Source organism: Primulina eburnea, chromosome 6 (genome assembly GCF_022965805.1).
Source record: "Primulina eburnea isolate SZY01 chromosome 6, ASM2296580v1, whole genome shotgun sequence".
Classification (NCBI taxonomy): Eukaryota; Viridiplantae; Streptophyta; class Magnoliopsida; order Lamiales; family Gesneriaceae; genus Primulina; species Primulina eburnea.
The window spans coordinates 15,543,872-15,559,671 of record NC_133106.1 but is presented as its reverse complement, the minus strand read 5'-3'; the positions used below and the strand labels follow the sequence as shown (position 1 = coordinate 15,559,671).

The window sequence follows — 15,800 nt, the reverse complement described above, 5'->3', positions numbered from 1 at the left end:
GAGGTGTGTTGCCCCGAGCCAGGGTGTTGTGCCCTGGGCTTTTGAGAACCAAGGTACGGAGCCTTGGGCCGGGGAGCATGTCCCGGGACTTGGGAATGGTCGAGGTTTGTTGCCCCGAGCCAGGGTGTAGTGCCCTGGGCTTTTGATTGTTTTCTTTGTGGGAGATAATAATACAACACTTTTGGGAAAAGCAAATCTTTCATTGATATCCTCAGCGAATCGATTACATCCGTTATGTATAGTATTGCTTTAAATTAAATGCATTCCAGGGTCTTTTGAGAGAGCGTCCTTGTGCATCCTCTAGATAAAAAGATCCTGGGCTGACTCTTCGGATGATTTTGTATGACCCTTCCCATTTTGCTTCTAATTTTCCCACCTCTCCTGCTGGATTGACCTTTTTCATGACTAAATCTCCGATTTGGAAATCTCGGACTCGAACCCTCTTATTGTAAGCTCTCATGACCCGACCTCTGTAGGCCTCCTTGCGGATAAACGCTCGGTCCCTCTTTTCCTCCACTAAATCCAATTCCCTGGCCCGGCTTTCATCATTATTGCGGGGGTCAGATTCTACCCGGGGAGAAGTCTTTCCAATCTCAACTGGAAGAACTGCTTCAGAGCCGTATACAAGGCTGAAAGGGGTTTCCTGAGTAGGTATCCGCGGAGTAGTTCTGTAGGCCCAAAGAACACTAGGTAATTCTTCAACCCAATCCTTCCCTTTACCCTGAAGTCTCGTCTTCAATGCCTATACAATAATCCTATTGACAACTTCTGTTTGGCCATTTGCTTGAGGATAAGCCACAGAGGTGAAGGATTGAGTGATCTTCATTTCTTGGCACCATGAAACAATTCCTTTGCCTTGAAATTGTCTGCCATTATCTGAGATTAATCTCCGGGGCACTCCAAATCGGCATACAATATTCTTCCACAGGAATTTCAATACCTCCGTTTCTGTAATTCTTGCCAAAGGCTCAGCTTCTACCCACTTGGAAAAGTAATCGACTGCTACTAATAAGAATTTCTTCTGAGCTCGGGCAATTGGGAAAGGACCTACAATGTCCATGCCCCACTGATCAAAAGGACAAGACGCCCAAATAGGCTTCATAAGAGTAGCTGGGCTATGCTTGAAGTTTGTATGATGTTGACATCCTTCGCAGGTTTGAACCACCCGAGCTGCATCCTGACCAAGGCCACCAAAATCCTGCAAGCATGGTTTTTCGAGCTAGAGACATTCCTCCGAGGTGCTCCGCGCAACATCCTTCATGAATTTTCCGGAGTACATAATCTACCTCCTTTTCAGGCAAGCATTTTAAAAGAGGCCCCTGGAATGATCTTTTATACAAGATTGCGTTTAAGAGAACAAACCTGGGAGCTTGTCTCTTAATCTTCTGAGCTTGACCTCTGTCCTCGGGTAGTGCACCATTTTCAATAAATCTGATTAAAGGCGTCATCCAGGAGCTTTCTGGATCGGGTGTTCCTTCTTCGTCCGTCGAGAGGATCAAGCGGGAGACATGCAATACCTCCCGGGTGCTTACTTCACTTAGGGATGCTGCCATTTTTGCAAGAATATCTGCCTCGCCGTTTTCTTCTCGGGGGATTTGCTCGATACTCCAATCCGAAAAGCCTCTGCTCGAGCTTTGATAAGCTGTAGATATTTCAGCATCCTATCATCTTTAGCTTCATATACACCCTTTATCTGCTAAGTTACGAGTTGTGAATCAGAATATATAATTATCCGGGAAGCCCCGACTTCCCGAGCAGCTCGAATTCCAGCTAGCACAGCCTCGTACTCGGCCTCATTATTAGTTACTCGGGAATCAATCCTTATTGCCAATTTGATTTTTTCTCCCGGGGGAGATATCATCACGACTCCTACTCCGCACCCCGCAAGGCTAGACGCCCCAACTACAAAAACTCTCCACACTTCCTCTCCGCTGGGCTGGATCATCTCAGATAAAAAGTCTGATAAAGCTTGTGCCTTGATAGCCACTCGTGGTTTGTATTCGATATCGTACTCCCCCAATTCCACCGTCCACTTAATCATTCGCCCGGATACCTCAGCATGAGTCATGATTCTACCAAGAGGGCTGTTGGTAAGAACCACTATTTGATGCGATAAGAAGTAAGTTCTTAGCTTCCGGGCGGTCACGATCAAAGCCAATGCAATCTTCTCTACCTCTGTATACCGGAGCTCGGGCCCTCTTAGAGCGTGGCTGACATAATAGACAGGCTTCTGATCAGAGCCTTCTTCTTTGATCAACATTGAACTGACAGCATGCTCTGTAGATGATAAATACAGGAATAATTTCTCCCCGGGCTCGGGCTTTACTAATACCGGGAGCTCTGCAAGATGGGCTTTCAAATCCTGGAAGGCTTGTTCACATTTATCGTTCCATCCGAATTGCTGGGCCTTTCTCAAGACTTGAAAGAAAGGATAACTTCTGTGTGCTGATCGGGATATAAATCGAGAAAAGGAAGCAATCCTTCCCGTCAGCTTTTGTACCTCTTTTACAGACTCGGGAGAGGGCATACATAAGACAGACTTCACCTTCTCCGGATTTACCTCAATTCCCCGCTCTGTAACCATGAATCCCAAGAATTTGCCACTCTTTACGCCAAAAATACATTTGGCCGGGTTAAGCTTGATCCCATATTGCATGAGGGTGGCAAAAGTTTCCTCCAGATCATCAATAAAAGTAGTGACCTCCCGGGTCTTGCTTAAGATATCATCCACATAGACCTCCACGTTCCGCCCCAGTTGCTTCTCGAATACTTTGTCCATAAGACGCTGATAAGTGGCCCCTGCATTCTTCAACCCGAAAGGCATTACAATATAACAAAATGTACCTCCCGAGGTGACGAAGCTGGCTTTATCTTGATCTTTTTTGGCCAAGGGAATTTGATGATACCCCTGGTACGCATCCATAAAGCTCAGCAGCTCATAGCCCGAGGTGGAATCTACCAGCTGGTCAATCCGGGGCAGCAGATAATGATCTTTAGGGCACGCTTTGTTCAGATCGCGGAAGTCTACACACATGCGTCATTTGCCAGTGGATTTAGGTACTAAAACCACATTGGAAAGCCACGTAGGGAATTGAATTTCCCGAATATGCCCCGCCTTCAGGAGCTCCTTTACTTGCTCTGATATGACTTTATCCTTTTCAGGACCAAAGTGCCTCTTTTTCTGCTTTATGGGGTGAGACCCTGGGAGGATGTTTAAATGATGCTCCGATATAAAGGGAGAAATCCCCGTAAGCTCCTGCTGGGACCAGGCAGACACATGGATGTTAGTTTTTAAACATTTAATTAAACTCACCCGGGTGGTCATGCTGAGATCCCGAGCCACCCGGATTTGCTGTCCTGGCCCAATCTCCACCGCCTCCTGCTCTTCCTCTGCCACAAAGTGTATCTCCCCTTCCTCCACTATCCTTCCTCCTGTGTCACCTATCTTAGCCCTCTTCCCCTCCTTCTTAGATCTGCTCTGATCTGCCCGGACCGCTTCTACATAACACTTTCGAGAAGAGGGTTGATCTCCCCGGACTTCTCCTACCCTTGCTCCCACAGGAAATTTTATTTTCTGGTGGTAGGTAGACGCTACAGCCCTCAACTCATTCATGGCTGGCCTTCCAAGGATGATGTTATACGATGATGGGGAGTCCACCATAGTGAAAGAAGTCATCACTGTTCTTTTGAGATCATGAGAACCCAAAGTCAGAGGTAAAATAATTTCCCCCTCCGGATAAACCACGTGCCCGGCGAAGCCAAAAAGAGCGGTTTCCAGGTGATAGCCCTGTAAATCCATCTGCTCAAAAGCATCTTTAAAAATTACATTCACAGAACTGTCTGAGTCCACGAAGACTCGCAGAATATCATAATTCGCCACTCGGGCTTGGATCACCAGGGCATCATTGTGGGGTAGATTCACCCCTCTTAGGTCTTTCGGGCCGAAACTGATGACTGCCTCACTCTTCCTCGATCCTTCCACCTCCAAACATTCTCTCCTACTCCTTGACTTCCTCGCCTGGTTAGAGTCTCCATCAGTAGAGCCTTCGGATATCATTTTAATCGTCCCTACAACCGGGGGTGACTTCTTTCTTTGCTCAGGCTCAGGCCCCCTTCTCCTTCCGGGCTCGATCCTAGGATTGCTTCTGACACCTCCTCCCCGGGAACTAGATCCGGGCTGCCGGGATGTCCATGGTGGCAACCTAGGCATCTGGGTATTGATAATGGGCTTTGGGAGAGAAGGCGCAACATAATTTCCCTTCAGAACTTTGCAATCCTCGGTGTTATGGTAGCCCAACTTGTGAAGAGCACAAAATCCCTTTTTCTCTGGCCGGGACAGCTGATGGTCCGGGGCCAAATCTCTACTACACTCCTGCACCTCCCTCTCTCGGGCAATCTTCAAAGGCACATGATGGGAGAAATGCCCTGGATTGCTCCTCTTTTGCCCCCTCTCCTCGGGCTTAGATGTCCGGTCTCCTCTTTCTTTCCTCACGGCTTCCCTCTTCTGCTTCTGGGCTTCCTCCATATTTATGTACTTTTCTGCCCGGGATAACAGGTCCTCAAAATCCCCGGGTACCTTTTTCGTTAGTGATTTGAAGAATTCTCCCTCCCTCAAACCCTGAGTGAAGGCTGTAGTCTTAGTCTCGCCGGCACAAGATGGGACGTCTAGGGCTACCCTGTTGAACCTTTTGATATAAGCCCTCAAACTCTCCTCCGGGCTCTGCTTCACCTCAAAAAGACTAAAAGCAGTCTTTTTGTATTTCTTGCTGCTACTGAAATGGTGTAGGAATACTTTTTGGAAATCTCTGAAAGAATGCACACTTTGAGGGGGCAAACCCTCAAACCATCTCTGGGCGGAGTCCACCAGATTTGTTAAGAATACCTTGCACTTGATTCGGTCAATGTAGCAGTGCAGCATGGCCATGTTTTCGAACCTGGCGAGATGCTCCTCCGGGTCCGAATTGCCATCGTAATCTTTTATTTTGGCAGACTTGAAATTCCCGGGAAGAGGCTCTCGGACAATAATATCAGCAAACGGGCACCCTTTGGCAACGACCCGGGCGGCGCTACGGCTCTCCAACTGTCCCTCTAGGATCCTCATCTTTTGCTTTAACTCTCTCAACTCCTCTGCCGTATCGGAGCTTTTGACCCGACACTATAATCCATGTTACCTCCACTCACTTCCTCCTCCTCCCTCCGTTCCTGCTCCTGCTCCTGCTCCTGCTCTTGCTCTTGCTCGGGCGGCATGCTGTGTCGAGAAACTTTTTTGTTGCCCATAGCTTGAGCTATTGCGTCGGCCATCATTTTTTTCAACTCTTCACGGGTCATAGTTACGAGATTCTGCTCGGTGTTATTAACACCCACTTGTCTTGAAGATTGTCCCCCGTCCCCCTGGGTCCGGGAGTTATTTTGGTCTGTTCTCCTAGTGCGAGCCATATCAACGTCTCGAGCTCAATATACTTCCCACAGACGGCGCCAATGATATGATCCTGTTGAAATGGGTGAGCCGGGTAAGAAGCTCCAACGGATCAGATCAACAATTTATAATATTTGGGAATTTTGAACGAAGACAATGGCTTGAACAACACCTGCAAACAATAAAAAGAACTCGTGAATGGGCGCCGGAGGAGTTTCCGACGTAGCCACTCCGATGATAAAGTCAGCAGATTGTAAGATGATGAACTTCGAGCAATATTTGAGGAAAAATACGTAGAGTGCTTAAAGTTCAAAGGTTTTTCTTTTCTTTTTTTTTCGGATCATTAAATGACATTAATACCTGCTATTTATAGGAGAGGAATGGGTAGTTACCTCGGTTTCCGTGTCATCTACTAAGTCGGTTTACCATACTAGCTTCTGATGACTTCTCGGACACTCCAAACTCAAGTTGTTCTGACAGATTGGATTGCCTGTAATGATCACACTCGAGTATGGTTCACTTATCGAGGTAGCGCTATTCTCGAGGTTGCCCGAGTGGTAAAGTAACCGAGAACTTAACTCGGACAGGTGAGAAGCACCCGGCCAACTCTATGAGGGCCCGGGTTAATAGTAAAGAATTGCGGACAACACCACTCTGCCCGGGAAGGGGAGTTCTACCCGGATGCTCCTGAAACCGATCCTAACTATGACCCGGATCCTAATGGGGGTATCACCATCTATGAATTGCTAAACCTTAGTTTTTAAGCTACGCTTTCGTGACTTGTAAATGTTTCAAGTAAATGAAATACGCGAATTCCAAATCTGTATGTCATGCTTGAAAAATCCCGGAATGTTGTCGTCATCATCTCAAGTGTGGCTGTCGGAGCTGGTTTGCAAGCAACAGTGGCTATGATCAACGGAGTTTGCTTCTATCTCATCGGTCTACCAATCGGCCTGTTTCTTGGATATGTGATGGATCTTCAAGTAAAGGTACATGCGTTTCCTATACAACTAACTATATATATATTTATATATATATATATATAGATTTACATCTGAGAGCTCGGATGATCACTAAGAAAAGATCCAACTTTCAGCAATCAAGAACACAGACACTATACCAAACCTCCTTTGTTAGCTTACAAAAATTAGGGTTTTCATATCTTGAACTCGATATTTTCCTTGACACATCATGACACCCGTACTTTTACTTGAAAAATGACGATGATCTAACAGGGACTTTGGATCGGATTGCTGTGTGGAGTTATCAGTCTGACACTTGCTCTGAGTTTCATGATGTGGAGAATAAGCTGGGATGAAGAGGTATTCGATCTTCCTTCGCCGGATGGATTAATTTTTCTATCGTTTTCTTTCGTGTTTATTTGGTCGGGACTAAAAACTGCCGTAACAGGTATTGAAAGCTTCAGCATGACTCAAAAGATGGTACTTGAAAACTCCTGATGAGGCTAATAAAGCGACTGATCCTGCCTAATCGAGTTCTAGCTCGGAACATGATACAGAGTGTCTTGTCCTTGATTTAATTTTATTTTTTTCGTGTCATTTTTGTAGATTTGTATTTGGGATTTCTTTTAGTGACTCGTGAGAAACTATTTATTGTATTTGCTCTCGCTTGCATTGAAATTTGAGCGTTATTAGTTCTTTTTTCTTGGGATAGTGAAATAATTAAGTGCATTTCTTTTTATACTTCTCATGTTTTCACTATTTATCATCAGTGATGAGTTTTTTTTAGCTCAATCTATGCTTCTTAAGAATTTTGAAAATTAAAATTTGTATTAGAAAATATCTAGAAAATGTGTAAATGCACCAAAATATGTATTTTATTTCTGTCTGTTTTGAGCATCAATGCATTTTTATGGGTTTTAACTGATTCTCGATTATATCCCTAAATATTTTCACAAGCCAATTCGTCCCTCTTCATTTAATATATATCTTGATATGATCCCTTCAATCAACTCCATCATTTGTGGCTGACGAAATCACAACGTGCATCACGCGTGAGTCTGGTGTCACTAAAATAAAGACCCGATGGCGTCGGGAGCACGCACCGGCCTTGTTCGACCATATATGTGTATCGCTGATCTTTAACCGTAAAAAATCAATATGGTCGAAAGAAGCCGTTGCGTGCTCCCGAGTGATTTGCAGTCTTCTGAGACCTTGAACTTTAAACCGTGCAACAAATGATGAGGCAGATTCATTTAGTTGGCCACGCCAGCTTGGGCTGATAATTTATTAGCCTCCGTTATCGTGAAGCATTAAGATTTAAGACCATAAAGGTTCTTCTAGTTGGATGCTTTGGCAAATCTGAACAAAAGTTTTTGTTGTCTTCTTCAGACACATCTTATTGATATTCCCAACATAAATTCATTGCCCAGATTATAAGAAAAATAAATCCGGCTAGTTAGTAAAACACAAGCACCTGTTATAGTCACCAAGTTTATACATTCAATCTCCCAGGATGGATAATTAGAAGTCCGCTAAATGTATTGTAGTGACCCGTTCCAGAATCACCTACTAATCAGAACTTAAGCATGTAAAATTAACATTTAAAACTGAATCAGGTAAACAGCGGAAAAACAGTAATACAACCCAATCGAATCTGTAAGTACAAAATACTTAAACAACCAGATCGAACTAAATACCAAGAACAAATACCAACAACTACAGGTCAACCTCTGCCAGCTCCCTGTCCACTCCCTCCTGGACCGTCCAACCTGAGACCTGCCCCATCGAATAGGGTGTCCAAAACAGAGATAAACCGAGGACGTGAGCATAAAACGCTCAGCACCGAAAGCATGAGTATACAAGACTATGACATGCATGTATGCAAAATGTACTGGATACCAGGATCTGGGTATATCGAAATACTGCTCAGGTAAATGACGTCAAGGTATGTAGCACTCTGCGCCGTCGCACCAGGAGGTGGCTCCCATACCAAAATAAACCTGTGGATATACCGGTGACCTGACCACCGTCGGCCAACGGGGTCCAACCATCCACAACAAACGAGGGCTGAGCACCCTCTCAACAGGCTATCTCAAAGATAATCAGGCTCAACATGATTATGCAAATGCCGCATAATAAACCATGCATCATATGACAGATAATAATGCAACATATAAACATGCAACACATAGTAAAGCATACTCAATCTTGCTATCTCGGATAGTACTTTCGTACCTCAAATCAGTAAATCCTAGCAATCAGCCCTAGAATCAAGCCTGCGTCCGTAGTCAGCCCACTGATGCCGCTAGCTCCCAACTAGAGCACAGCTCCGCTACAAGACTAGTAGCTCCCCGCTAGTGCCTAATCCTCGGGAAAAGACTAGAAACCCATCAGAAACGACTAAAACGCTCTGGAACACTCGGAATTGGCGAGTAACAAATGAAGCCTCGCGCCTCTATTTATAGACAACGATCGGAAGATCCGATCCACTTCGGAAGATCCGATCCGGCACACTTCGGACGATCCGAACTCTGATCGGACGATCCGAACCTTGCATGTCTTCCACGTGTCCAGACACCTGTCTTCGGACGATCCGAACCCTGATCGGACGATCCGAACTCTGCATGTCTTCCACGTGTCCAGCCACCTGTCTTCGGACGATTCGAACCCTCTTCGGACGATCCGAACCCGCTTCGGACGATCCGAACTCTGTTCGGTCCTTCCGATCCCACCGAAATATAATTAATCCAATAATTAACTCAAATTAGGCATCGGGATACTACATTCTCCCCCCCTAAAAAGGATTTCGTCCGCGAAATCGAGTCTGAAGAATGACAATTCTGAACAACAATACATTCAACTTAAGAATGAATTACAACTGAAAGTACAACTGAAATTACAATCATTACTGAAAATACTACAACTAGAACAACTCTGGATGCTCTGACCGCATGCGACTCTCTAGTTCCCAAGTAGCTTCTTCAGTACCTCGGCGCTGCCACTGCACTAAGACAAGAGGAATAGTCTTATTCCGCAGTACCTTATCCTTCCGGTCTAAGATCGAAACCGGTCTTTCCACAAAAGACAAATCCGGATTCAGCTGAACTTCTGTCGGATGCAAAACATGAGACTCATCCGCTACGTATCGTCTCAACAAGGACACATGAAACACATTGTGAACACTAGACAGATACGGTGGCAAAGCTAATCTGTAGGCCAAATCTCCCACACATTCTAAGATCTCAAAAGGACCAATGAATCTCGGAGATAGCTTACCCTTGAGTCCAAATCTCAGAATCCTCCGAAAAGGTGATACCTTGAGAAACACTTTCTCGCCTGCATCAAAATGAAGAGGTCTGCGCTTGGAGTTCGCATAACTCGCTTGTCGATCCTGAGCAGTCTTAATCCGCTGTTTGATCACAAGAACTTTGTCCATGGCCTGCTGAATCAATTCTGGACCCTCGACCTGTCGTTCTCCGATTTCCTCCCAGAATAGAGGAGTACGACAACGTCGACATACAATGCTTCAAACGGAGACATACCAATACTCCTATGAAAACTGTTGTTGTATGCAAACTCTATCAGTGGCAGATGATCCTGCCAAGCTGGCCCGAAATCCATCACACAAGATCTCAACATATCCTCAAGAGTACGAATAGTCCTCTCTGACTGACCGTCAGTCTCTGGGTGATATGCAGTACTCAAACTCAAGGTAGTGCCCAAAGCTTGCTGAAAGCTGCCCCAAAATCTAGATGTAAATCGAGGATCTCTGTCACTAACGATACTCACGGGCACACCATGAAACCGTACAATCTCCTGAATGTACAACCGTGCCATCCGATCGAAAGTGAAATCTCTGTTATACGGAAGAAAATGGGCAGACTTAGTAAGTCGATCCACTACCACCCAGATAGCATCTCTATTCCCCACAGACATAGGCAAGTGAGTCACGAAGTCCATCGTGATATGCTCCCACTTCCACTCCGGAATAGGAAGATTCTGCAACAAACCTCCAGGTCGTCGATACTCAGCCTTCACCTGCTGACAGACAAGGCACTTGGAGACATACTGGTAAACATTACGTTTCATACCTTTCCACCAAAATCGAGTCCTCAAATCCTTATACATCTTGTTGCTCCCTGGATGAACACTCAACTTGCTACGATGAGCCTGGGACAAAATCTCCTCCCTCAAAGTGTCATCTTCCGGTACAACAACACGACCAGATAAGCACAAAAGACCCTCGGACTGATAGTGGAAACCAGAAGTATTATCTCCATCAGCCAACCGAGCTAATTTCTGAATCTTAGAATCAGACATCTGAGCATCTCTAATCCGAGAATACAAAACTGGCTCGGACAAAATAGTAGCTATACGGATACTCTCTGTTCCCTTCCGATGCTTACAATTGAATCCCATCGAACAGAAATCCTGAATAATCCCAGATACAGCACAAGTCTGAAGAGCAGATAATCTCACCTTGCGACTAAGAGCATCGGCCGTGAGATTCGCAGATCCTGGATGATACTTGATCTCACAATCGTAATCCTTGAGTAGATCCATCCAACGACGCTGACGCATGTTCAACTCAGCCTGAGTGAACAGATACTTCAAACTCTTATGATCAGTGAAGATCTCAAATCGCTCACCATACAGATAATGGCGCCAGATTTTCAAAGCAAAAACGATCGCTGCTAATTCCAGATCATGAACAGGATAGTTTTCCTCATGAGGCTTTAACTGTCTCGACGCATAAGCAATCACATGCTCATTCTGCATCAGAACACACCCTAGTCCCTGTAAAGAGGCATCGGTGTAAACACTGAAACCACCAGATCCAGACGGTAAAGCCAAAACAGGCGCAGATGTCAAACGTCTGCGAAGTTCCAAGAAACTCTCTTCGCACTCTGATGTCCATTCAAATGAAACATCTTTCCGAGTGAGCTGAGTGAGTGGCTTAGCAATCTGAGAGAAGTTGACAATGAAACGACGATAATACCCAGCCAATCCCAGAAAACTGCGGATCTCGGCTACTGTCGTCGGACGCGACCAGTTCAATACCGCTTCCACCTTACTTGGGTCAACTGAAACTCCCTTGCTAGAAATGACATGACCAAGGAATACAACCCTGTCAATCCAAAACTCACATTTACTCAACTTCGCATAAAGCTGATTCTCGCGAAGTGTCTGTAAAATAATCCTTAAGTGTTGTGCGTGTTCTTGCTGATCATGCGAATAGATTAAGATATCATCTATAAACACCACAACAAACTTATCCAAGAATTCCCGAAAAACCCGATTCATCAGATCCATAAAAACTGCTGGTGCATTCGTCACCCCAAAAGGCATAACCAGAAACTCATAATGCCCATACCGGGTCCTGAATGCAGTCTTCGATATATCTCCCTGATGAACTCGAAGCTGATGATAACCAGACCTTAAATCAATTTTGGAATACACAGAGGTACCTTGCAGTTGATCAAATAAATCATCAATCCGTGGCAACGGATACTTATTCTTTATCGTAGCACGATTCAACTGCCGATAATCTATGCAGAGCCGCATAGAACCATCCTTCTTTTTGACAAAAAGAACTGGTGCTCCCCACGGGGACACACTGGGTCGAATATACCCCTTGTCAAGAAGATCCTGCAACTGCTGTTTCAATTCTTGCATCTCCGATGGAGCTAAACGATAAGGAGCTCTAGAGATTGGTGTCGTGCCTGGCACTAAATCAATGCCGAAATCCACATCCCGAACGGGAGGAAAACCAGGAATCTCCTCGGGAAAAACATCCGGAAAATCGCAAACCACTGGAATGTCACTGATACCGACACTATCTGCGGACGAATCAATAGCATAGATAAGGTAGCCTTCCCCGCCCGACTCTAAAGCACGACAGGCTTTCAGAGCAGAAACCACAGGCATCGGGGGTCGCGCTCCCTCTCCATAGAAAAACCAACTGTCGCCCTCAACTGGACGAAACTGCACAAACTTCTGATAACAGTCCACAGTAGCTCTAAACACAGTCAGCACATCTATTCCCAGAATGCAATCAAAATCCTCCATCGCAAGAATCATCAAATTAGCAGTTAAAACATTACCCTCAAACTCTAGAGGACAACCCAAAACTAGACGTTTAGCTAGCATCGAATGACCCATCGGCGTGGAAACAGATACCACAACGCCCAAAGAAGTGAAAGGTAACTTATGACGCTTAGCAAATCTCGCAGATATGAATGAATGAGATGCACCAGTGTCAATGAGAACGTAAGCAGGTAATCCACATAATAAAAACACACCTGCGATAACTCTCTCGTTCTCCTCAGCCGCCTGATCCTGGTTAAGAGCAAAGACCTGCCCTTGAGTACGCGGTCGGAGGTTAGAACCCTGAGTAGACTGTACCTGCTGTGGCCTCTGATGAACTGAAGCCTGAGAACCAGATCCTGATCCTCCGCCCGTCTGTGGACAATCTCTCTTCATGTGGCCCATCTCACCGCACTTGTAACAAGCACCCGCAACCTTGCGACAACGCTCCGTCGGATGATCCTTCCCGCAGTGCTGACACGGGCCCCTCTTCTTCCCAAAATGGTGAACTCCTCCAGATCCAGAGGAAGAAGAAGTAGATCCAGCTTTCTTGAATGCTTGGGCGCGGGGACCCAAGGAACTAGTAGGACGAGCAGACTGCATGGCTCGACCTCTGAGCAAACTGCCCTCAGCCTGGCGACAACGATTCACAAGACCCTCATACGATGTCGGATCATCGCAGACAACAACCCGATCATAAATCTCCTGATTGAGGCCCTGAAGAAAATGGTTATACTTGGCACTAGCATTGTCACTGACATGCGGAACATACGGAAGCAACTCAAAGAACTTCTGCTGATACTCATCAACAGACAAACTTCCCTGCTTCAGATTGATCAACTCAATCGCCTTGGTCTGCAGAAGAGCTGGCGGAAAGTAAAGCAGCATGAAAGCGGCTCGGAAATCGGCCCAAAGAACTCGACCCTGTCGCTGAACTATTGGTGCAGAGGTAGACCTCCACCACTTGCGCGCACCACCCTCCAGCAAGAAATCAAGGGTATCAATCTGCTGCTCCGCCGAGCACTGAAAAGTCTTGAAGCAGCTCTCCATCCTCTCGAGCCAGTTCTCCGCAACATCCGGGGTCTCACCGCCTGAAAGAGGTTTCGGCCCCATCTGCAAGAACCGATGCATACTAAAACTCCGAGGCTCATCACGACGGTGCTGACGACGTTCTCGATGCTCTCGACGACGCTCCCGATCGTCGCGGTCTCCCCAGCGTCCAACGCTGCCATGACTACTAGCTTCGTCGTCAAAACCAGACATCTCTTAGCTACAAAAGTTACCAGAGATTAAACCCAAAAGAACAGTTCCTAATCCCAAAATCTTAATGCATGCTCTGATACCATAAATGTAGTGACCCGTTCCAGAATCACCTACTAATCAGAACTTAAGCATGCAAAATTAACATTTAAAACTGAATCAGGTTAACAGCGGAAAAACAGTAATACAACCCAATCGAATCTGTAAGTACAAAATACTTAAACAACCAGATCGAACTAAATACCAAGAACAAATACCAACAACTACAGGTCAACCTCTGCCAGCTCCCTGTCCACTCCCTCCTGGACCGTCCAACCTGAGACCTGCCCCATCGAATAGGGTGTCCAAAACAGAGATAAACCGAGGACGTGAGCATAAAACGCTCAGCACCGAAAGCATGAGTATACAAGACTATGACATGCATGTATGCAAAATGTACTGGATACCAGGATCTGGGTATATCGAAATACTGCTCAGGTAAATGACGTCAAGGTATGTAGCACTCTGCGCCGTCGCACCAGGAGGTGGCTCCCATACCAAAATAAACCTGTGGATATACCGGTGACCTGACCACCGTCGGCCAACGGGGTCCAACCATCCACAACAAACGAGGGCTGAGCACCCTCTCAACAGGCTATCTCAAAGATAATCAGGCTCAACATGATTATGCAAATGCCGCATAATAAACCATGCATCATATGACAGATAATAATGCAACATATAAACATGCAACACATAGTAAAGCATACTCAATCCTGCTATCTCGGATAGTACTTTCGTACCTCAAATCAGTAGATCCTAGCAATCAGCCCTAGAATCAAGCCTGCGTCCGTAGTCAGCCCACTGATGCCGCTAGCTCCCAACTAGAGCACAGCTCCGCTACAAGACTAGTAGCTCCCCGCTAGTGCCTAATCCTCGGGAAAAGACTAGAAACCCATCAGAAACGACTAAAACGCTCTGGAACACTCGGAATTGGCGAGTAACAAATGAAGCCTCGCGCCTCTATTTATAGACAACGATCGGAAGATCCGATCCACTTCGGAAGATCCGATCCGGCACACTTCGGACGATCCGAACTCTGATCGGACGATCCGAACCTTGCATGTCTTCCACGTGTCCAGACACCTGTCTTCGGACGATCCGAACCCTGATCGGACGATCCGAACTCTGCATGTCTTCCACGTGTCCAGCCACCTGTCTTCGGACGATTCGAACCCTCTTCGGACGATCCGAACCCGCTTCGGACGATCCGAACTCTGTTCGGTCCTTCCGATCCCACCGAAATATAATTAATCCAATAATTAACTCAAATTAGGCATCGGGATACTACATGTATGAACCAGAAACTTCTGCCCCAAGAAAGAACAATTTTAAATTTCAAATGCCAACCTGGGCAGCCAGAGCTAGTCTCGCACACCACTCTCAATACCTTTGCACAATTTATCTAATCATAAAATCATGTTCATGTCCTACAAGTTGATGCATTTGATACTGTATGTACACTTGAATGGTACAGCTCTGCTGAAACATGAAGTTGGGGCGAGAAGCCTACAGATATACTGGCATACGCCGCCATTGTTTGTGAAGTTTTTCTGATTTCTTAATCATGGGGTTTATTGTTATGGATACATCTGTTGGATCTCGTTTTTCTACGCTCCCAAACGCAGCGGAAGTTTTAAAATTTTATTTTATTTTGAAAATCAAAATATATTTGTTTGAGCGCTCGTATGGTTTTATCATAAACATTCATAGGGAGTTAGAGTTTATACCTTTGGTGAACGATTCACACGGCTCCAACTATTCCGGGGTTAGCGGAGATAGCTCTTGGTGAATTCCCTACGAACTTTCTTCAGATCTGCTTTCTTTGATCCTCCTATCAAGTCCACGACTAGATCGCTTGTTCCTCTTCCAAATTGCACTAGAAAATTTGGAAGAAGTTTCTGTTAGAGTAGATGCCCTGCAAGCCAACGGTTGGATAGGGAATTTATTGACTCCAAGTGAAATAAACAATCTTTATTTTAATATAATTTACTTTTTAATGGTTTCGTTATACTTTATCTGTATACCCATGCAAG

The 15,800-nt window shown here is 45.5% G+C and overlaps 2 protein-coding genes and 1 long non-coding RNA gene across 3 annotated transcripts; 1 reads left to right on the top strand and 2 right to left on the bottom strand.

Annotated features, from left to right (window-relative positions):
- Nucleotides 1–232: 232 nt before the first annotated feature.
- Nucleotides 233–1,553, bottom strand: LOC140835340 (uncharacterized). Its single transcript, XM_073200830.1, has 3 exons — nucleotides 1,287–1,553; nucleotides 941–1,198; nucleotides 233–742 (listed from the first exon to the last, which is right to left on the bottom strand). The coding sequence occupies exons 1-3, from the start codon at nucleotides 1,551–1,553 to the stop codon at nucleotides 233–235; spliced, it is 1,035 nt and encodes a 344-aa protein (XP_073056931.1).
- A 1,484-nt stretch (nucleotides 1,554–3,037) lies between these two features.
- On the bottom strand, nucleotides 3,038–5,101 carry LOC140835339 (uncharacterized). Its single transcript, XM_073200829.1, has one exon. The coding sequence runs from the start codon at nucleotides 5,099–5,101 to the stop codon at nucleotides 3,038–3,040; it is 2,064 nt and encodes a 687-aa protein (XP_073056930.1).
- A 1,170-nt stretch (nucleotides 5,102–6,271) lies between these two features.
- Nucleotides 6,272–6,968, top strand: LOC140833342 (uncharacterized). The gene is made up of 3 exons (XR_012118422.1): nucleotides 6,272–6,405; nucleotides 6,652–6,738; nucleotides 6,827–6,968. It is a non-coding gene; the product is annotated as an uncharacterized lncRNA (long non-coding RNA).
- The last annotated feature ends 8,832 nt before the right edge of the window (nucleotides 6,969–15,800 follow it).